Genomic DNA, 22,766 nt, shown 5'->3' on the forward strand with positions numbered 1-22,766 from the left:
GATAGTCAGTTTTACTTCCTCATTTCTACCTGACGCGGCTCCATGCCACTCTCAGTTATATAACAACAGCGACTTCCTTCCTCCTGTCCTCCTCTAAGGTCATTTGACGTATCGTCTTCCTTATGACCAACAATCGGCCGTGTCAGCGTCAACTGCAGCTTGTTGTTTCTCTTTCAGCCATTTCCCCTGTGTGCTAAAGCAGCTCAATGAGTAGATTAAAGCACACACACACTTTAAAACAGGGGTCTCAAATTCATTTTAGTTCAGGGGCCACACACAGTCCAGTTTGATCTCAAGTGGGCCGGACCATTAAAACCATTGCATAATGACCTGTAAGTAATCAGGAGCAGGACGTATCCTAAAAACAACCATTTTTTCCTAAATAAGTTGTGACAAATGATGTCAAATTTGTTTTAAAAAAAAACAAAACAGTGTTGCATTGCTAAAAAATGGATTATATTTATTCCACATTTTAGTTCACATTTATTTTCCTTTATATATAATCAGATTTTTATGAAAAAATACTGGTTACACCAATTGACACTAGGTTGCATCACATCATTGATCCATATGTAATATTTATTATAACTTTACTAAGAAACCTTGACTGTGAATGGCGAGTGAGAATAAATATGAATAGCAGTGAATTTTATTGAAAAACTTGAATTACTTTTCTACAAATTTCTGCGGTAAAACATTAGTTGATTGACACCATGTGGAGCTCAGTAAGAGAAACATGGCATAAACAATGTGGGGATGTTTGTTTGTTTTGAAAGTGTCCACCAGCTGTTGATTTACACTCTGACCAGTTTTCCAGATTATATAACAGACTTAACTCACAGATGACTTACACATCCACCTCTCTTGTCTTCCTCTTTCTCCCCCATCAGACGGTGTCCTCGTTAGGCCACGGCCGCCCCGAGTCGCCCGTCTACACCAACCTGCAGGAGCTGAAGATCACCCAGTCCAACCAGCCCCCTCCGCCCTCCAGCTCCCCGGTCCACGTGCTGGGCGACTGGGAGACTTACAAGGACCAGAACGGCAGGCACTACTACTACAACCGCTCCACCCAGGAAAGGACCTGGAAGCCGCCCCGAGCCAGGGACGCCAGCACCGGGAACTCCAGAGGAGACAACCACAGTGCAGGAGAGAGCTCGGAGGTAGGGACACACATACAGTGGGTTCAACCAGACACACATATATCACCTGGACGGTCATGTATGCTGACAGAGTGAGCACAAATACAAGATGAGAGATGAGTGAAACTACTTAGTTTTTTTTTTTTTTTACCTTATATTAACACCAGAAAGTGAGAATACACAACAACATATATCGCACAGTTCAAATGGGCACACTTTTGAAAAGCAGCTATCTTCAAAGGTGGAGAGAGACAGTGGTCATCAGAGTTGGTAATCACTGTTAAAAAAATGAACCCTTTACCATTTACTCATTTAAAACCAAAATTTTAGCCTTATGAATTCATGATTTTTAAGTAAAAATATACAAATGAAAAGTAGTTTTCCTGCAGACCCCTGCACGCTGAGTTTATTAGAGATCAATATGAATAATATGACACATATACTAGAGGCACAGGCAGCAATAACCAATCAAAAAAATAATAAGTACCCGAGAGGAATACAGCAAAAAGACACATTTTAAGAACTGTGGGATACAAATGAAAACTGGAAATAGAGAAAAGATGTAACTCAAACTGGGTTCAAATAGGCAAACTTTTGAAAAGTGACTATCCGTCCAACTAGAGTTGGTAGTCACTGTTCCAAAAATGAACCTTAACCTTTTACTCTAAAACTAAAACCAAACGTTTAGCCTTATCAATTCATAAGTTTTAAGTAAAAATATACAAAAGAAAAGTTCACTTCCTGCAGACTTATTGCTGAGTTTATTAAAGATCAATATGAACAATATGAAACATATACTAGAGAGGCTGCAATAACCAAAGATGGAGACCAATAATAAAAACATGAGTACAGCAGGAAGACCAATTTTAAGAACCGTTGGATACAAATGAAAGATGGAAAAGGAGAAAAGATGAAACTCAAACAGGGTTCAAATTGGCAAACTTTTATATAAACCGGCTATCTTCAAAGGTGGAGAGAGACAGTGATCATCAGAGTTGGTTGTTACTGTTATAAGAGATCAAAAAACACAATAAATAGAAAATGAACTATTCCTTTCATGAGTAACAAACACAGGCAACTGAATTTATTGTTTGTGTTTAACAGCAGGTGAAAACTTAAAAAAAAAGGTGAAGTAGAGCTATAGAGGGGAGATTTATGGATAAATCTGTTTTAAAAGTGTCTTCTTTAAAAACATGTTTTTCTCCTCCATTACTGCAAAAAAACACACAGAGATAGACGTCAGCTCACGTGGCTCAGATGTAAACACACAGACAGTGGAGATTGTTGGAATTTGAAGAACATGAAAGACAATCATCTGTGAATTTGTGAACATCTGCAACAGTCACTGCAGAAAAAAAGCAGGTTTATCATTCTCAATGTCAGTTTCAGAAAGCTGCAGTGACTCAGACCGTGTCCTCTCTGATCATATGAAACATAAATTCTGAAATTAACTCTTAAGACACAACAACAAACCTTTCACCCTTATAACCTTTCACTGTAAAACTAAAACCAAACTTGTATTAATTCAGGATTTTGAACTCATAATTAGTCTCTATACACAATTTAGGAATTTAGGAATCACAAATCATTCATGAATAACCTCATCATACATTGGTGATTAATCTTCTATGAAGCTTTCAGAGAGCAAAGAGAGTTTTTTAAAATATATTTGAGTCAAAAACTCAAGAAAAATGTGTATCAGCTGCACAGAAACATTTCAGAAAGGTGACATATTTCTAATTGTTGTATATTCTGGGTCACATTTGGATAAGTAATCAAATGTCTGGCTAAAAGAAAAGTTTATAGTGTTTTTTTAGTGTTTTTCTTCTTCTCAAAAATGTAAAAAAAATGGGTCGAATTAAAATGGAATGAACACAAATTTCAAGAACCATGGAATAGAAAAATAGTGTCTAATAGCGTCTAATAACTAAATTGAAAGTATTACCACTGAACAAATCAGCGAATTTGTGTTTATAATTTAAAAGAAAAATGAACTCAAGCTGTTCACAGAATTAGAAGAACTCACAAACATATTAACTGTCTTGTGCTCATCATGAGTCAGAGCTGCAATATTAGAGACATTTATTAAACAGAAGGCAGCACAGCACGCCAGGATTCATCTAATACTGTGACTGTATTATGATCAACAACGATGCTGTACATGCAGATTCAGTGACAAGTCTGCTAAATTGTTCCTTCAGCTTTGACAGATTGTTGTGACATAGATATTTGAATCGTCAGACAAAATACATCCCAGAGAAGATTAAACCTTTTTTTCCCCATCTCTTTCTAACATGCAACTCATTTATAAACAACACCAGAATAATTAAAGTTAACTTTGGAAGCTTACTTTGGAAGCTTACTTTTTCTGACATGATGTATAAGGGTGATCATTTCTTATATAAAATGTATTCATTAGTTCATGTAGATTTTGGAATATAAAATAAAGATATTTGATGGAAAAAAGTAAAAAGTCTGGCATCAGCTTAATTGGTACTGTGACTCAATTTAAGCCCATGTGTGCTCCAACTAAGCTCACGTCATGATTTATTTACAAAATATAAAAAATATTGATTTCAAAGAATGAAAAACAGTCAATAGCTGCGTTTTCAGCGAGTCCCAGAGTATCCTGTTGATAGGTGGTCAAAATGTGGAGTGTGAACATATGTAGAAAGTGAGTTACTCCCCAACACTGTTGATATTATATATTATTTGTAGGTTGTTATGCAATGGTTTTAGTGGTCAATTGGGTTGTATGTATGTGACCCTTGAACTAATGAGTTGGCTGGTTTAGATGTTATGTTTTAATAATAAACTCTCACACAGACACACTCAATTTGTGACCTGTCAGATTTGACTGCATCAGCTGCACCAACACTGCCACCTACAGACAGAAAGTAGTCACTGTCACTTCATTTATTCTCTTCCACACTGCAGCAGCCTCTTTTTTACATTTACTGTCTGAATCAAACATGATCATTTTTTTTTTTGCTCTGATGGGTCTTTTGGTTCTCTGTACTGCTCTGTGTATAATATTGGTGTTTCTGATGATTTACTGGTTGTGGGTGCATTACTGCTCTCTCTTTCTCTTCCCTCTTCCCTCTCAAATGTCTCTTTCCACTGATGGTTAGACCACTCCTCTCTCGCTATCGCCGTCTTTCCTCCCCTTCCTCTCGCTCTCCATCGGCCGTCTCCAGCCTCATTCGTCGGAGGACACCTGCTTCAGTACCTACTCTAGCCAATCAGACAGTCAGTATGGCTCGCCACCGCGTGGCTGGTCAGAGGAGATGGACGAGCACGGCCACACGCTGTACGTCAGCGACTATACTAATGAGAAGGTACGGCTGCAGGGGGGGGGCGTGATCTGACGGCTCTTTATTCTGTCGTGGGGTTTCTGGGGCTGCACGAGGGGAGCGGGTTCATTTGTGGTGATTCTTTTTTTCCCTACTCATGTTGCAATACTCAAATGTTTCCTCCTCCACATTCATTAGGCGGCGTTGTTCCACCACAGTGGGAGAATAATTTCCTCTTATTAGAGAAATTATGAGTGTAAAGAGCAGTTTTGTCTGCCCATTACCTCATCACGCACACACAGCTAGTTCCTTAGTATCCAGAAATGAATCATCTGTGTTTATCTGAAATATTAGATGTTTAAAAAATTAAGGAAAGAAGGAAAGATTGATGTTTGTGCTATTGGTGTATACAGTATGAGTCACTCTAACAGACACTGACATATGACCACATTTGTATTTTAGACATCTTTAAACTTTAAAGTCGTTGCACTAATACACTTTTAGGGTCAGAAATCACACTAACGAGTCTTATGTTTCTAATATCTTTGTGTGTGTGTGTGTGTGTGCTTGTTGTACCTCCAGTGGTTAAAACACGTAGATGACCAGGGCAGACCGTATTACTACAGCGCAGATGGCTCCAGGTCAGAATGGGAGTTGCCAAAGGTAAGAAATCCTTTCAGTTTATTTATTGTGTTTTCTACAAAATTCAAAGCACTTGATAAATGATAAAGCTTCACTGTTTGCATGTTCGAAAGGTGGAGATTTGAACTTCTTTACGTCCACTTCTGCAGTGAAATGATTATAGCCTGCTCTGTTATCAATGTGATGATGGGTTAAGAAGGGAACAGCAAGTGCAGAATGGCTACACATAATGACCATTTTAAATTCTTAATACTTTACTTATCATTTAATGTATAAAAATGTTAAAAACTTGTTAATATCACAAGTTCTCAAGCAGCAGTTCAAAACTTTCATTAAACTGAGAAAAGCATCAAATCCTCTCCTTTAAGAAGCAGGAAACAGCAAATGTTTTTGGCTGATAAATGACTGAAACTATTAATAAAGTATCAAAATTGTCATTGATTGACTAATTTATTGATCATCTAATTGTGTCAGCACATAAATCTTGTCTGGTCAGAGAGTTAATGAGTAGCTGTTGTAACAAATCTATTACTATGTGGGCAGATGCTTTTGTCTACAGATAACAGGGACATGATACTCTTCTCTATTACACTCACACTGTGATGTAGAAGATGAATGGGCAGCACTAAACTTTTTTTTATGTGGTTATCAAACACTTGTGAACAAAATATGTAATGGAGGCATAATATTTAACGGTTTAAGAATAACCTTAAATAAATAAATAAAATGATATCAGTGCACTGAAACAGTAAACTACACTGAAAATTGTATATATTAAACTTAAATTAGGGAAAATGATCAAATATACATGAAATGGAGTCTATATGTCTTTTAAAATAATATTTATATATCAGCACATATCGGATGGAATAAACACTGATACTAATATATCTGTGACAGGCCAATATCGGCCAATAATATCAGTTGACCAAATTATTGGTCGGGCTTTAATCAAAATAGTTATTGATTATTTGTTGCAGCTCTATAAAGTAGTTCAGTGATAACATGTAAAATTTAGGCTGAATCAGAGTCATTCAGTGTTATTGATTGCCGTTCTCTCCCTCCAGTACAACCACTCCCCTCCGCAGCCATCCGGAGACGCTCCGAAGAGTCGCAGTCTGGACAGGAAGAACGTGGAGCCCATCGTCCTGACCAAGTGGAGACACAGCGCCTACGTCCAAGATCCCAACGACAAGGTCTGATACCTGGTGTCACACTTAAACACTTCATATCACTACTAACCAACATTTTTAAAATACAATAAAAAATCCCCAGTGAAAATTATAGAAAAACAAGAGAAAATCTTATGAATCCACATTTCTTTCACACATCTTTCTTTTAATATACTGTATGTTTCCACTTGAGTGACGTGAATTCAGAGTTTTCAGTTGTAGACTTGGTTGCTTTTACAGCGGCTGCTCAAAACCAGGCGTTTCCGCTCAGGCTCTGCCCGTCTACACCCGTACAAACACCAAGTCAGTAGCCTGTCTGTCACCTCCCACCGACCAATCAGAGCCCTCAACTTTTAATCCAAGCAGACAATCAGCAATGCATGAATGAATGAATGAATGAATGAAAGAATGAATAACACAACAAGAATAATAATTAAATCTCCATTACCAAATACATCCGTTTTCTCACCTGATTCCCTTAATTGATTAACATGCTCATTTGAATCCACCAAGAAACTAAACATTTAATCATGAACTTTAAGAGCTTATATATTACAGAGTTTGCCACGATGATAAAAGTGATGAATTTACTTACAAAAAAAATACTGATTATCTAAAGATGATGAGCCTCCTGAGAAACACCTGCCTCCACATCTAATTAAATAATCCATTTGTGCCTCCTGGACATCACAGGGGTACCCGACACTCTTTGCAGCATCATGATCTCACTGCTAATTGCCATCATGCACTCTTTCAAGCTGTGTCCGTGTCTTCTTAGCCTCGCGTAATCTTCTCATTAACCTCCTGTTGTTTCGGTTGATGTGACAGTGTGTGTGTTTTTTTTTGGTCCCTGTCTCCCTCACCAGGACGCTCCATCGGGGCCCAAGTCCCCCTCTCCTGACTCTGACTCCAACCCTTCATCTCCCAAGCCCCCCACCTCTGTTAGTACTAGTCTTCCACCACCACCACAACCACCTACTACCCACAAGACTCTTAATTATAGGGAGTGGTGCATGTTGAAGCATATTTCAGGGTTCCTACACAGGTCTGATCTAAAAAGTAATAAAAGAACTATATTTTTTACACATTAAACATTCAATCATCATCTCACATATTCTGATATTTGTTACAGGAAACAAAGTATTTATCTTAACCGGAAAAAAGGAAAGTTGAGCCTGTGTAGACACCCTGTTAATATTAAGGGTGGATTGCTTACAGTACCTGAAGTATCGCTCGGTCTTTTCTTGCCAGGGAACATTTATATTCATTATTGGGTTTTTTTCTTCTGGGTGCACAGATCCTCTATGTTGCCCTAAAAATGTCCCTGTGTGTCACAATCTAAAAAAAATCAAAGATCAATAGCTTAAAGTAGCTTAAAACAGTATCCCTTGGTATACTTATTATACATTTTCTAACTTATTTTAGTCTGTAAATGCACATATTTTGTGTTTAGTCGCTTTCCTGAATGGTAATAATGGGAATAATTAATTTCTTTTACCCTCCATGCTGAAAGTGGTGATTTATTTCGGTGGCTGGGGAATCATCTGGTGGTGGTGTTTTAAAAATGAAGCTGCTTTCTGTCGCAGGATACATGCATAATAATGTTTCCCGATATTTGTTTTTGATAGCAGCTTGTTTTCCTGTGATCCTGCTGTGGGGTTTTGGTATTTTTTTAATAATAGTTTGCAGGATTGATGCCTGTAACGTGCTTTCCTAGTAATGCTTGTTTTTTCTCTGCAGCCGTCTGAAAAGTGCGGCGTTCTGAATGTGACAAAGATAACAGAGCACGGCAAGAAAGTTCGGTGAGTACACACCAGATTATTCAGCTGAAACTACACCGATGTCAGCATTAGCTATTATGTGTTATGTAGAGTTAGTTTTTTCTCAAAAGGTAAATGTATTTGTTTGATTCTGTGTATGTTTCCCCAATTTTCCCCACCCGTTATAATCAAAAAGATGTTCTCTGTTACAATAGAGCATCATCTCTAAAACATCAAAAGTATAGAGATGCAATTTTCTGTCATTTTCTCATGGTAAACAAATCTCATGTGCAGAGCAGAGCTAAACCAACAATAAGTTCATCCTGCTTACAGGTGTTGTGTGTGTGTTTATCCAAAGCCTAATATATCTTATTTTTTATCGTGTGGTAGACTTCTGTTGTCCAGAAAGTATCAAAAACACATCAGTGAGTCACTACGCAGCACTGGGTGACTTTGAAGACATTTGGTCATGTTAGTTTGTTTAGAAATTACTCTAACCTTAATAAAAAAAATGTCATCACAGCGACACATCAGCGCAAGAAAAAATAGCTCCATGACACGACAATTTGACTTTGTCCTGAGTGTCTGTGTCTGCCTTACACAGAACAACTCTCTATTAGCCATTTCTAAACAAACTAAGGTGCCAAAAAACTGTTAAAGGCATAGAAACGTGTCCCCCAATACATTGTTACATTTGTTTTTAATAGTTTATGGACAACAGTGGAGATCTACATCACAGAGGAATATGATATATCAGACCCTTGATACACACACATGAGGATGATACTGTAACTAGGTTATAGAACCAATACCAAACAAGTAGCGATGAATGGGCCCTCGCTCCGCGGCTCAGTCTATTGACACATAGATGAGTTTGGGGCGGGACCCTCATCATGCCCGAGAAATTAGGGGCAGATTGGACAATGTATGTTGGAGTTATGAGGACTAACCCTAACCCTGTTTTATGGCAAAACCTTGAAATTCACCACATCGCAACGCTCACCAGGTACAATGGAGGCGAAAGATTTTGATAATTTTTCATCTCCGAGGTCTTAAGATGGGAAACCCTCTGGAGTTTGTACAGATTCACTCAAAGTGTTTGTGGAATATGTGTTGCAGGAAGAACTGGACTTCTTCTTGGGCGGTTCTGCAAGGATCCATGTTGCTGTTTGCTAAAGGCCAGGGAGGCGGGACCAGCTGGGTGAGTGACAGAGACCTTTGATTGCTAAATGAGGTCGAATCTCCTCAGCACAATAAGATCCTGCCTTTCTAAAAGCAATAGAAATAGCTTATTAGAATAAATTAAAAACATTGTTATGCTGCTCACCTTCTCAGGTGACATATTTTACTCCACTGAATTCAACATTTTCTAGCTCAGAAGTCGTTTTATCTCGACAGTCTCAATTTAAATTACTTCCATAATGACGTGAACTTGTGTCATTTTCATTCTTTAATTTTTATGTGTTGCCAGTGACTAAAAGTTTAGATTAATGGGGTTTAACAGAGTCAGGGTTGAATTTGATCTCCTCTCCATGTTTCCTTTTCCTTGTCTCTCCGTGTTTCTCTTACTGCCTCCATCTCTTCACCCTCGGGCCTCACCCACATACCCCCCCCCCCCTTTCTCCCCCATCCATCCCTCCAAACAGCCATACTACCACAGTGGCTCCTTTTCTGAATTGCTCCTGTCACTGTTGAGTAACTGGAGGCCATCAGCTAAGAAACTTCCCGCTGTCTCCTATGGCTGCTCTGGGTGCAGCCGAACCTCCTCTGTATGTGCTTCCTCTCCTTCCTTATGTGTGCTCCCCCTCTCCTCTCCTCTCCTCCTCTGCATGCCACCTCCCTCCTGTCTGTCATGCTCTGATCCCAACCCCCTCTGTGTGTTATCAGTCGCTGGCATGAGACATCGATTGGGTCAAAATTATTGGCAAAATTGTGCAAAATCTCCAAACAGGTGTATTTATCTTGCTTTTACTGGCATTGAGCTGATGTTTTAATAAAAGAGAGAGAGAGAGAGACAAGTTAGAGTTCATTATCATTTTTATTAGCTGATTAGTTTTGTGTTGGAAATGGAGCAATCAAAAAAGTTGAGGCTTTTTATGTCTGATATCATGAAAGACATCAGATCTTTCATGTGTGTCAATGCTTTCTGATTGGCCGTCACATGGACAGAGCATGACACAAGATTCAAGTTTATAATTGTCCACAGTTGCATGTGTTTAGACTGAAGTAGGGTAGCTAAAACTATACCTGTGGAAGTAAAATATACAGTATATTTTAATGTTCTATCCAGTCTTAATGTGTTAAAAGATATGGTTGCAATTTTCTGTATTTTTCTCATTGTCAGCAGATGTGCAAGCCACACCAGCGATGAACTGATCTACTTACTAGTATTGTACATGTATACAAAAGCCTGATATATATTATTCCTCTGTGCTGTAAATCTCCACTGATGTCCAAAAATGATCATCAAAAACTAGAGGTGTGACGAGATTTCTCGTCGAGGTGAATGCTGTCTCGCGAAGCAGTATTCAGTGACATTAATTACAAGATGATTAGTTAAAACATTTCAAAATGAACCTGCATTGTTTTGCATTTTGTGACTTTCAGTCAAACATAAGTCCATTTTTCTAGTCGTATATTTCGTCATTGAAGTTTTCTTAAAAATAGTGTTTAAAATCTCGTCTCGTTCTTGGTTAAGAGCACACATTTCTTTATATAACCTTTTCATTTTGCGAGTACACCAGAATGATACATTTGACTTTAAAAATGTACAATTAGAAAAACGGTACAAGTAGGAATAAGATATATCAGGCTTTGGATACACTCACAGTATTTATAAGTAACAAGAGTTCATCGTTGGTTTGACTCTGCACGTGAGATTTGTTCAAATGAAGGCAATGGTGATGTAAAGATTGATTGTCTCATCTTAAGAGGTCAAATCCAGAACTAATTAGGGATAAAGACGGATAAAAGATGTCAGCTCACTCATTGGATTGACCTTTTTATAGGAATTCACAATTAACCGGCTTCATTCTGCAGTAACAACTAAAAGATGAGCGCTGACAATGTTTCTTTGACATTATCTTTTTGTAATTCATTTGAAATTAAGTTATAAGTTTAAATAGTGTATGAATGTGTGTGCCAACATGTGCACCATTATTAAAGTAGAATAATGTGTCTGATAAAACTTTGTTAAACAGTCGAGTCTGTAAATGATTTGAATAACTGCTCTGTGACTTAATCTGTCTTTCTTTGATTATCTCTCTCTCTCTCTTTCTCTCTCTCTCTCTCTCTCTCTCTCTCTCTCTCTTCTCTCTCTCTCTCTCTCTCTCTCTCTCTCTCTCTCTCTCTCTCTCTCTCTCTCTCTCTCTCTCTCTCTCTCTCTCTCTCTGTGTCTAGTTTGGAGTCGGTCAGTCCAAACCAGAGTTCACTGTGGATCTGAGGGGCGGCTCGGTGGAGTGGGCATCAAAGGACAAATCCAGCAAGAAGCATGTTATAGAGGTGAGGGAGAGATCATTTGCCCAGAAAAATCTATATTTATGTCATTTCCATATATAAAAAAACACTGAAATGTTTCAAATACAAACAAGAACATCCTTCAGGTCCACATGTTTACCCCTTTACAAGGGTTTAAAGTTCAAGCCCCCAAAAAGTAAAAAAAAATGTTTCTGACTTCAACCACACAATATGGCAATAAATATGTAAAACAAAATATATGACTCACACTTTTCATTCCAACTGTTAACACATCTAATAAACATAGTTCTTACTTTATAAACTAACTGATAAGGACGAAACAAGCAATAAATGTGGTTTAAAAATTAATACTAAATCAGTGCTCACAATCACTATTCAGTTCACACACACACACACTCACACTCACCGATTCACAATATTCACACATTTTTGGTGGGTTGATGTTTGGTATTGATTATTTTGTGTCTCTTAATCTTTGTCGCAGGTGAAGACTCGACAGGGTACGGAGCTGCTGATCCAGTCAGAAAACGATGTCGTCGTCAACGACTGGTACCGAGCGCTGCTGGACACCATCAGCACCCATGTGAGCACCAACTAAAAACATGACCCAGTCACAAGAGGGGGGGGGGGGTGATCGGGGGGACATGCCAGATATTTGAGAAGGGAGTGGATTGTTTGTTATCTTCTATATCATGGTGTATTTGTTATTAATGTTAACAGATTATATTACATGAATAATAATGAATAAATACTTTATTATCACTGTAAACTATTTCTCAATAATTAAGTTAAGTTAAAAGACATCCCAGGTTGTAAAATGTGGTTGCTTTGAAGACACGTGTTCTTGAACTCAGCAGCATCTCCAGGTGAGCAGCCGCTGCTCATATTCACCAAACTGTGATGATAAATATCATAAATACAGGGCTTATAAGACACTAAACCTCAACAGTAACATGACAGAAATGTCCTGTTACAGTGGACACAGTTTTCATAAATCAATCAATCTATCTTTATTTAAATAGCGGCAAATCACAACAAAAGTCATCTCAAGGCATTTTACACATAGAGCAGGTCTAGCGCAAACTCTTTAATTTAAATGTAATAGACCCAACATTCCCACATGAGCAAGCACTTGGCAACAGTGGCGAGAAAACAACTCCCCTTTAAACGGGAAGAAACCTCAGGAAGAGCTGGGCTCTAAGTGGGCGGCCATCGGCTTCGACCGGTTGGGGTCCACAAAAACAAATGTCAAGGATTCTTCTACTGAATCTTCTCAAGTCACCGTACCAAATACAAAAATAATTTTCATTCTCAACACCAGGATCATAAAAAACACTACAAATATGACATTTTCAGGGTAAGAGGAACAGAAGAAGGGAATTTGAATTTTGAATCATCATGTGGGAGTTGAAGCTCATCGATTGTGTTACCTTGACTCATGTACATTCACTTGAGCAGCAAAAAAACTTCCACAGGACAAAGTATATTTATTCCACAGTTTGCAGTCTTTGCATCTTCTTACAGGAGTGTTCAAAGTTAAGCTCTACTAATCAGCAAAAGTACTACAATAAGAAAACTGCATAGTGTGCACAAAACACCTCTGTGTACTTTCTTAAAGCGACAGTGATGAAAAATGACATTCATAACAAAAATCTTAAAATATTGTCGCCTTTACGAAACATCATTTTCACATAAACACAACTTATATCAAATGATTTTAGCTGATATTTTACATATTTATAATTAACTTATTTATTTCAATCAATTCTGAAGTTTGAAACAAAATACAGACTGCGTTCATTTATTGAACTCAAACATATAAAACATATTTTAGCTCCAACACATCAGTTATTGAGCCGGCCCGACTAAACCTGATAAAGTTATAATATCACTGTCATCACTTTAGCTTCCCGTCTTTATCTTCACTTGTTATTAATAGATTCATTGTATTATATTTCTGCACTGAGAGTCCAAAGGTGCTCTTCTACACTTGTTATGAGTAGATTTATTTCATTATATTTATGCACTTAGAGTCCAAAGGTGCAGGTGTAGATATTTTACAACCAATTGTATCTTATTTCTTTGTGTGTGTGTGTGTGTGTATTTGTGTGTGTTTCAGGCATGGGAGTCTGATGAGGCAATAGAAGAGGACATGCCCGATTCGCCAGGTGCAGAGAAAAATGACAAGGAGAAAGAACACAGAGACTCCAAGAAAGGCAGAGGTCCGTGTGATGTTTAATGGTGTTTAAACAGATAATTAAACATATAAAATAAACACTGATCACATTTGGGGTGTTAAACAAGTAAAGTACATCAAAGTTCAAGCAAAATTGGTCATAAATCATCAAAAGTGAAAGATTTAAGGGTTTAAATCATTTGGTTAAATAACTTGCCATGAACAGTAAACATTCAAGATTCAAGAAAAAAATGAAAATGAAGGCAGTACAGTGCACAACAGCCACACACACACACACACACACACACACACACACACACACACACACACACTCTCTCACACACGTCACACCAGCGCTATAAAACAGACACTTATCATTTCCCTTCCCACAACACATCGAGCGTCGGTCATGGTGTTACAAATGCTGAAACAAGCTGTGGACAACGCTGTCATGTCCCGTTTTTACCCCGCAGCCATGAAGAACTCGGCCAGCATGGACACATCGGAGAACAAGAAGACGAGACACAAGCTGAAGAAGTTCCTCACCCGCCGTCCGACCCTGCAGGCCGTCAGAGACAAAGGATACATCAAAGGTACCAGAGAGAAATATATAGTATGCTCTGTGTGTCTCCAGTTTTGTTGAGACTCCTGGAAGATTATTGAATTCAAGAAGGTATTATATCCAGACTTTTTGTTTTTGTTTTTAATCAAATAATGTAGAAATAACATGGAAATGTATAAATACATTACCTTACAGAAATATAGGAGTAAATATTTAAGGTATAGGTTTGATCCAGATACATTTGCGGTATAAACTGGTGTTTTTCTGCTATTTTTAACCACAGAAAGCAACTTTGACTTTAAGATTAAATTAATTTTACAGTTTATTGCTATAAATCCATTTTCTTTAAACTTGTATATTACTCCCACAGCAAGCAGGTGTAATGTAGCTTAAATTACATTTGAAAGAACCTTTCCTGTAGAAAATCTTCCTTTCTTCTATCTCTAATTTAAAGTACCTATTCAGGACAAATTTAGGACTTTGGACTTGCACTTTGTGACTGTGTTTTATTTGTCTCTGCGTGTCCTCAGATCAGGTGTTTGGCTGCAGTCTCTCCAGTCTGTGTCACAGGGAGAACAGCACGGTGCCGAGCTTCGTCAGGACATGCATTGACCATGTGGAGAACAACAGTAGGTTCGCTAAACTGGATTCGAGTTAAGATTAAAAAAACAAAACATTTCCTACTTTGTTTTGACCTGCATGTAGTAAAGGAAGGGTGTGTTTTAATGCCAGTGATAACGCAGGTGGTGTAAGTAAGTAAGTAAGTAAGTAGCTGAATAGTTGTTTACCTTTACTGTACTTTGTTTTGTTTTTTTGGATTCAACTCTTCTTATACCTCTTATAAATATATATGAGCTAATCAGTGTTTTCCTCCCTTGATCCCCTTCAGGTCTGTGTGTGGACGGGCTGTACAGAGTTAGTGGAAACCTTGCTGTCATACAAAAACTACGCTTTGCTGTCAATCATGGTACGTTTCTCTACTCTGAAACTGTTTCTCCTCGTTATCTCAAAAGAAAATCATCTGAGAAGTTATTTAAAAGTGTTCTGACTTTAATGTTTGGGAGTTTCTTGTGGGATTGGAAATTGTTGAGAGGGTAAAAAGGAACTCAAGTGGTTTTTGTGTGTGTGTCCAGATGAGAGGGTGAACCTTGCAGACTCGAAGTGGGAGGACATCCATGTGACCACCGGAGCTTTAAAGATGTACTTCAGAGAGCTGCCGGAGCCTCTCTTCAGCTTCGCTCTCTTCCACGACTTTGTCAGCGCCATCAGTGCGTAAAACACACACACACACACACACACACACACACACACACACACACACACACACACACACACACACACACACACACACACACACACACACACACACACACACACACACACACTCACTCACTCACATTTAGATACAATACTTTTCATTATCAATTAACTGGTGATGATCTTCTCTTTTATATATATACCCTTACATACTGTTCATATTCTGACTCATAATTAGTCTCTACACCAATTCACATTAATAAATTCCCCATCAGTCAATAATAAATGTTTGATTAATCCTTCAGTTTGATACATATTGTGGAAAAAAAGACATTCACAATCACTATTTTATAGTCTAGTTGAACATTGTATAGAATATGATGTTCTCATATTTTATGTAACATTGGACCATAATATAGTGTTTTTGTATAGTTTTTTATCATAAAAACTAAAGAATAAACTATCTCTGCTCTCTGAAAGCTTCACTCAGGATAAATCATGTTTATATGTGACTGATGGGGGCCTTTATGAATGATATGTGGTTCAGAAATTTGGTACAGAGACACATTATGAGAGGAAATACTGTGACAGAACTGAATATGAACAGTATGTGAGGGTTAAATTACCCATAAAACCCCCTCATGGACTTATGAGGTGTGCAGATCCTGCTTAAAAACTAGTGATTAAGTATATCTGAATCAGTGAGAATAGATGGCAAATCTCACTGACTTTAGCATCAAAGCAAACTTTCCCAAACATCCAGTAAAAAAACTCAGAACACGGTTGTTGTTGTTGTTGTTGTTGTTGCTTCTAAAACCTGCCAGAAATTTGACTTTTAGTTTCTTTTCTGCAGAGAATCCAGACTACAAGCAGCGAGTTCATTCCATCAAAGAGCTGGTCAGACAGCTGCCGAAGCCAAACCACGACACCATGCAGGCGCTCTTCAAACATCTCCGAAGGTAAGAAGATGAAATAGAAAGAAAGTCCTATGAACCAATCCTAAACTGCTGTAAACACATAGTCTCATTTCTAGTTGCTGGTTGCATTGGTAACATTTCTGCATCTCAAATCATTTAATGTTGCTATATTCTATGCCACTAATAACCTGCTGTACATTTAAACATATACTAGTTCTGCTCAATCACTCTCAGCTCTCTCTTTCTTATAGCAACTTTCTCGCAAGTCACACAGTTGCTGACACGCTTTTTGTGTGTCTTATGTTTAGTTATTTCCCTTCTTCCTCTAGTTATAATGGTACATGTATTGAATATAGTATATTAACTGTGTTGGATGTAAAGCTCAGGGTTTTTTTTTAATAGTTACAATATTTATTTTCACTCAGATTTTTGCAGATGCTTAATAAGACATTTAACTTATCTTATATGTATTTTTACTATTTCAAGCCAAATTTCCAAAGTCTTTAAAATGTTCAACTGGGGAAAAGACTTTTGTTCTCTTCACTTAGACCTCGGATTCATTTCACAAGAAACAAATCTGACATTTTTACGTTGGGAGGAGTTCATGCTCATGACAAACACAGTTGTATTTTAAATGGCTTGTGACCTATGGATACCTGTAAAAGATATATATTGACAATAAAGACTGATAGAAAGATAATAATAAATACCTGCAGGAACATCAAATCAAATAAATACCAAACACATACATCAGTGTCAAAGTAACTCCAAACTCTAAAGGTGTCTCTGCTCTGTGAACTTATATTTGTTATTAGACTAGTTCATTTGTGTGTTCATTTGGAGAGAACGAGCATCACTGAGACACCGAGAAGCTTGTTTATGGTGAAATAGTTCAAGTCAGTAGGGCTGGGTGATATGTGCAGAATCAAATATCACGATATTTTTCACCGAATACCTCAATATCGATATTTTAACAATATTGTAGTGATGATTATTGGTGCTTTTTGATAAATAATCATCACTGATGTTGATAAAGGCTGATAATAAAACAGTCTGTTAAGCTCAGATAATGACATTTTTACTGTAATGCATCCTTTAAAAGAAGGAAAAGACACTTAATACATATTACGAAAGTTAAAATCTAAGACGATATCTATAAAATATCACAATATCAATATAATATCGATGTATTGCCCAGCCTTAGTTACCTCACAATCCTCTTTTATTCTACATACTTTATAACTGAGGCTGGAAGCTGGAAACAACAGGCCGACTTATTTAGACAAACATCAAACACTGCGTTGAGGAGTTAAACTCATTAGTCTCCTCCCTGCTCATCTTGTCAAGTTTCTTTATGAAAAAGCAGCTACATAAATACACGCTTCCTCCATTTTTACTTTAACAGTCGACTGTTTAAGAGTTACCTTAATGCATTATAGATGGCAGCGCTCCTGTGTGCAGTAAAATATGACATTCGCTAACATTAACCTTTAATTGTCTCTATCTGCAGTGAAGTCAGTAACACTTACATGTAGTGTGACTTATGATGAGCTGCACCCAAGAGGGGTTTCACACACAGTTAAAGAGCCAGCTTCACCTCAGTCCATAAAGTGTTGGTTCATAAAACACCTGGGCTTCTTCTAGGCTGTCAAAGAAAAGCGTTTCACCCCTGAACTCCACACGGAGCCGGGGGAAGATGTCAGACACCAAAGCGTATGTTCTTCCTGTAGAGAGCCAATTTCACACTGATGAATGCAGCACCAGCTCACACTGAGGTCAGGGTAGATATTAATCCACCTACTCCTCCTCCTGCCGCCTCGCTAAAACACACCCTTCATCCCTGTAATGGTGGAAGCAGACTCTAGGCTTAGGTGAGGATTTAGCACCGGGGGCCGTCACTCTCTCCACAGCTGGTGTTCTCGGTCCAAATATGTCTTGTTGATTCGAGGGAGCCGGTCGCTGGCTTTAAAGCAGGGCTGAAAGAGGGGGGTTATTGACACTGTGAGGTCCGCTAACAACAATAGAGCAGAGGTTTTCCAGGTAGTCAGGTAGCTTCTTGGGCTAACATTAGCTTCTCCAGTTAGCTCAGGTGTCGGCAACCGAGTGGAAGCAGCAGATTTAGATTTAGTTAACGTGTTTCTCTGTGAGTATTGTGTATTTGTCACCCAAAACAAAAGGTTAAACGTGAGTTTTAATACAAAGTCCCAATGAAAAGGCACGGCTCTCTGTGCTTGAAAATAATGCATATCAGAGATTCTTTCTATTTTTCTATGCTTTATCTTTTTTATAATAATTTGGGTTCTTTTTTTTAATCGTATGTTTTAATGCTTTCAATTCTTACTGTTAAATCCTCTGATATATTGTTTTTATGTAAAGCACATTGAGTTGCCCCTGTGTATGAAATGTGCTATATAAATAAAGCTGCCTTGCCTTGCTTATAAAGTTTAGTAATGTTTAACCAGGGCCCAAAAATTACAGCCTTAAAGGTGCAAAACACTTGAAGGTAAACTGGGTGACCAACAACACCAACAAAATAAAGTCAATTTTCTTATTGTAGTCCCTAAAATCTGGGACTGAAATAGTTCACTTACAATATTTAACCTTCTAGTATATGGTTTTGGTATATTTTTGTGGATTTATTGCTCTAAATGTGCGTTTTATGTATGAAAGGTGTTATATAAATAAAGTTATTATCATCATCATTATTATTATTATTGTATACAGTTGAAACCAGAAGTTTACATACACTGTATAAAAAGACATATAACCTTTTTTTTCCTCACTGTCTGACTTTATATCAGACGAAACTTTTCCTGTTTTAGGTCAGTTAGGATTACAAAAATTATTTATATTTGCTAAATGCCAGAATAATGAGAGGGATCATTTTTTAGACAATTTTTTATTACTTTCTTCAAAGTCAGAAGTTTACATACACTAAGATTACTATGCCTTTAAACAATTTGGGAAAGCCCAGATGATGATGTGATGGGTTTGGAAGCTTCTGATAGGTTAATTGACAACATTTGAGTTAATTAGAGGCACACCTGTGGATGTATTTTAAGGCACACCTCAAACACACTGCTTCCTGTGCGTGTGACATCATGGGGAAATCAAAAGAAATCAGCCAAGATATCAGGAAGAGAATTGTGGACTTCCACAAGTCTGGTTCATCCTTGGGTACAATTTCCAGATGCCTGAAGGTGCCACGTTCATCTGTTCAAACAATTATACGCAAGTATAAACACCATGGGAATGTCCAGCCATCATACCGCTCAGGAAGGAGACGGGTTCTGTGTCCCAGAGACAAACGTGCTTTGGTGAGAAATGTGAGTATCAACCCCAGAACAAAAGCAAAAGACCTTGTGAAGATGCTGGCTGAAGCTGGTAAGAGAGTGTCATTATCCACAGTGAAACGAGTCCTGTACCGACATGGGCTGAAAGACCACTCAGCGAGGAAGAAGCCATTACTCCAAAAGCAACATAAAAAAAGCCAGATTACAGTTTGCAAATGAGCACAGGGACAAAGACCTTCATTTTTGGAGACATGTCCTGTGGTCCGATGAAACTAAAATTGAACTGTTTGGCCATAATGACCATCGTTACCTTTGGAGGAATAAGGGGGAAGCTTGCAAGCCTGAGAACACCATCCCAACTGTGAAGTACGGGGGTGGCAGCATCATGTTGTGGGGGTGTTTTGCTGCAGGAGGGACTGGTGCACTTCACAAAATAGATGGCATCATGAGGAAAGAACATTATGTAGAAATATTGAAGCAACATCTCAAGACATCAGCCAGGAAGTTAAAGCTTGGGCGCAAATGGGTCTTCCAAATGGACAATGACCCTAAGCATACCGCCAAATTAGTTACAAAGTGGCTTAAGGACAACAAAGTCAATGTTTTGGATTGGCCATCACAAAGCCCTGATCTCAATCCTATAGAAAATTTGTGGGCAGAGCTGAAAAGGCGTGTGCGAGCAAGGCGGCCTACAAACCTGACTCAGTTACACCAGTTCTGTCAGGAGGAATGGGCCAAAATTCCAGCAAACTGTTCTGAGAAGCTTGTGGAAGGATACCCAAAACGTTTGACCCAAGTCATACAGTTTAAAGGCAATGCTACCAAATACTAATGAAATGTATGTAAACTTCTGACTTTGAAGAAAGTAATAAAAAATTGTCTAAAAAATGATCCCTCTCATTATTCTGGCATTTAGCAAATATAAATCATTTTTGTAATCCTAACTGACCTAAAACAGGAAAAGTTTCGTCTGATATAAAGTCAGACAGTGAGGGAAAAAAGGTTATATGTCTTTTTATACAGTGTATGTAAACTTCTGGTTTCAACTGTATGTATGTCTATTTCCTTACATGCGTTTTGAAAAGTGTGAACTCTTATTGTAAATCAAAATTTATTACAAACCTGACTACAAAATGGCCTTATTGGCCATGTTGACATACAGTGTTTCTGTAAGAAGGCACTGATTTTTTATTTTATTTTATTTTAAGCTCATAAAAATCTATTTTTCAATTAAAATCTTCTTAATTTACCACCTCGTACTAATGAGCAATGTATCTTACCTCCCTCTTCCCTCCAGGGTGATCGACCACGGGGAGGAGAACCGTATGACCACCCAGAGCGTAGCCATCGTGTTCGGCCCCACGCTGCTGCGGCCTGAGACGGAGACCTTGAACATGGCGGTCCACATGGTCTACCAGAACCAGATAGTGGAGCTTATATTGCTGGAGTACGAGAACATATTTGGGAGGTAGACGGAGGAGACGCCTGAGGATGAGCCGTTTCTTATTATTATTATTTTCCCCCATCCTCTACCAACGCAGAGCTCTTCCTAACCCGGCATGGCTAGGATCAGCTCGGCTCGGCTCAGCGTGGTCTGGATCAGGGGCAGCTTTTTCTTCATCTCATACCAACTTGTGGTCACCGGCTTTTTCCAAATATTGCAAAACCTACCGGACCAGAGCCACGCAAAAAAAGTCTCCTGATGAACCAAAACAAAAAAACAAAAAAAACATAGTGTAACTAACTAACTAGCGACCAAAAATTTTAGACTCTTTGCACTTTTCAGTATCTCATTTTTCTCCTCCTGCAGCTGCATTTGTGCCACTTTACTGCAAAAAGGTGACGTCCTCCTGTCCCGACACTGGATTTCCTAAAATTAAAAAAACTGATACGTGGGCCAAACAAGCCGCTACTGCTGCACAGACTGAGACCAAAGGAGCTGCAGAATAATGAGCCTCTGTAAAGCTCTTACAGAGGAGGCGTCAGTATTTGGAAGGTTTAATGACGCTGGCTGCACCCTGTATGTACCGTACTGTAAAAACCTCATCTCTTGTATAGACTCATCATCACTCCTGTATGAACCACACTGGGAAGAAACCAACAACACCCTCCCTCTACCCCTTCAAGCTTGACTTTTTTTTAGGCAATAAGAGAAGAAATAAGTTATCAGAAGGGATGATGTGGAGGTCTCTTTATTGTTCAAGAACCTTTTTCCTTTCTTGGTTCTCTCTTTTTCATGTTCACTTTATTTTAAATGTCTTTTTGTCTCTCCTCGTCTTTCCATCTCTCTCTTTCTCTGAATCTGTTTCTCTCCTTTCTGAAATACTGGAGCAGGGTCCTCTGAACACATGACAGGTTATCATCGCTCTTCTCTCTCTCTCAATATTTACAGTATATCTGCACGACACCTTCAACATTTGGCTTTTAGAACAAATGATCTTGCAACGGTCAGAACATCAACTTGAAAAAAACACAAACAAACGGTACTCAGCTGTGTCTTCTCCTCGACTCATGGGAACGAAACATTTTAGACAAGAAAAATAAAAAAAACAGCCTTTAAACGCGTCTCCATCGAAACAGTTGTACAGTGTTTATGTGTATGCATGTAATAAATGGGAAAATGGTGGATGGATGAATGGATTTAATGACAATATATTGTACAAAAAGTAAATATAAGTACGTATGCCTGGAGTGTTAAAAAAAAAAAAGATACCGGTGGGATAAATCACTATTTTTGTGATCATTGTGTAACCAACAGTTGTGAGGAATAAAGTTATGAGGTGGGGGAAATGTGGAGGTTTACCTGAGAGGTAAAAAAGTTAAAAGATTTGTGAATGTAACTTTGCAGAGAAACGTCTGTTGGCTTTATCGAACTGGAATAAAGACCTCAAACGAGAGAGAGATGTTCTTTATGTTGTTCCCGTGATTATTTTTACTCCACCTGTCTTGTTTCCATGTAGTTCAGCGAGAAGATCGAGATACCGACTGTTAGATTTGGAGGTTTGATACCACGGATGTATTATAGGAACTGGATACCGGATGAAAAAAGTGCTTCTAGCTCCCACGTTGTGCGGCTGA

General features: G+C 38.2%; 1 protein-coding gene across 1 annotated transcript in view; it reads left to right on the forward strand.

Moving 5' to 3' along the window:
• The window catches only part of LOC133990405 (rho GTPase-activating protein 12-like), a 65,021-nt gene extending 42,455 nt beyond the window's left edge, over window positions 1-22,566 (forward strand). The window contains exons 2-18 of the mRNA XM_062428710.1: window positions 891-1,160; window positions 4,271-4,477; window positions 5,015-5,095; window positions 6,142-6,270; window positions 6,487-6,549; window positions 7,113-7,187; window positions 7,987-8,048; window positions 9,126-9,207; window positions 11,406-11,507; window positions 11,968-12,066; window positions 13,603-13,705; window positions 14,133-14,252; window positions 14,752-14,850; window positions 15,111-15,188; window positions 15,355-15,489; window positions 16,332-16,437; window positions 20,986-22,566. Coding sequence (XP_062284694.1) covers window positions 891-1,160; window positions 4,271-4,477; window positions 5,015-5,095; window positions 6,142-6,270; window positions 6,487-6,549; window positions 7,113-7,187; window positions 7,987-8,048; window positions 9,126-9,207; window positions 11,406-11,507; window positions 11,968-12,066; window positions 13,603-13,705; window positions 14,133-14,252; window positions 14,752-14,850; window positions 15,111-15,188; window positions 15,355-15,489; window positions 16,332-16,437; window positions 20,986-21,160 — 1,986 coding nt within the window. The 3' untranslated portion in view covers window positions 21,161-22,566. The remainder of the gene's footprint in view (window positions 1-890; window positions 1,161-4,270; window positions 4,478-5,014; window positions 5,096-6,141; window positions 6,271-6,486; window positions 6,550-7,112; window positions 7,188-7,986; window positions 8,049-9,125; window positions 9,208-11,405; window positions 11,508-11,967; window positions 12,067-13,602; window positions 13,706-14,132; window positions 14,253-14,751; window positions 14,851-15,110; window positions 15,189-15,354; window positions 15,490-16,331; window positions 16,438-20,985) is intronic.
• The last annotated feature ends 200 nt before the right edge of the window (window positions 22,567-22,766 follow it).

Source organism: Scomber scombrus, chromosome 11, assembly GCF_963691925.1.
Source record: "Scomber scombrus chromosome 11, fScoSco1.1, whole genome shotgun sequence".
Lineage (NCBI taxonomy): Eukaryota > Metazoa > Chordata > Actinopteri > Scombriformes > Scombridae > Scomber > Scomber scombrus.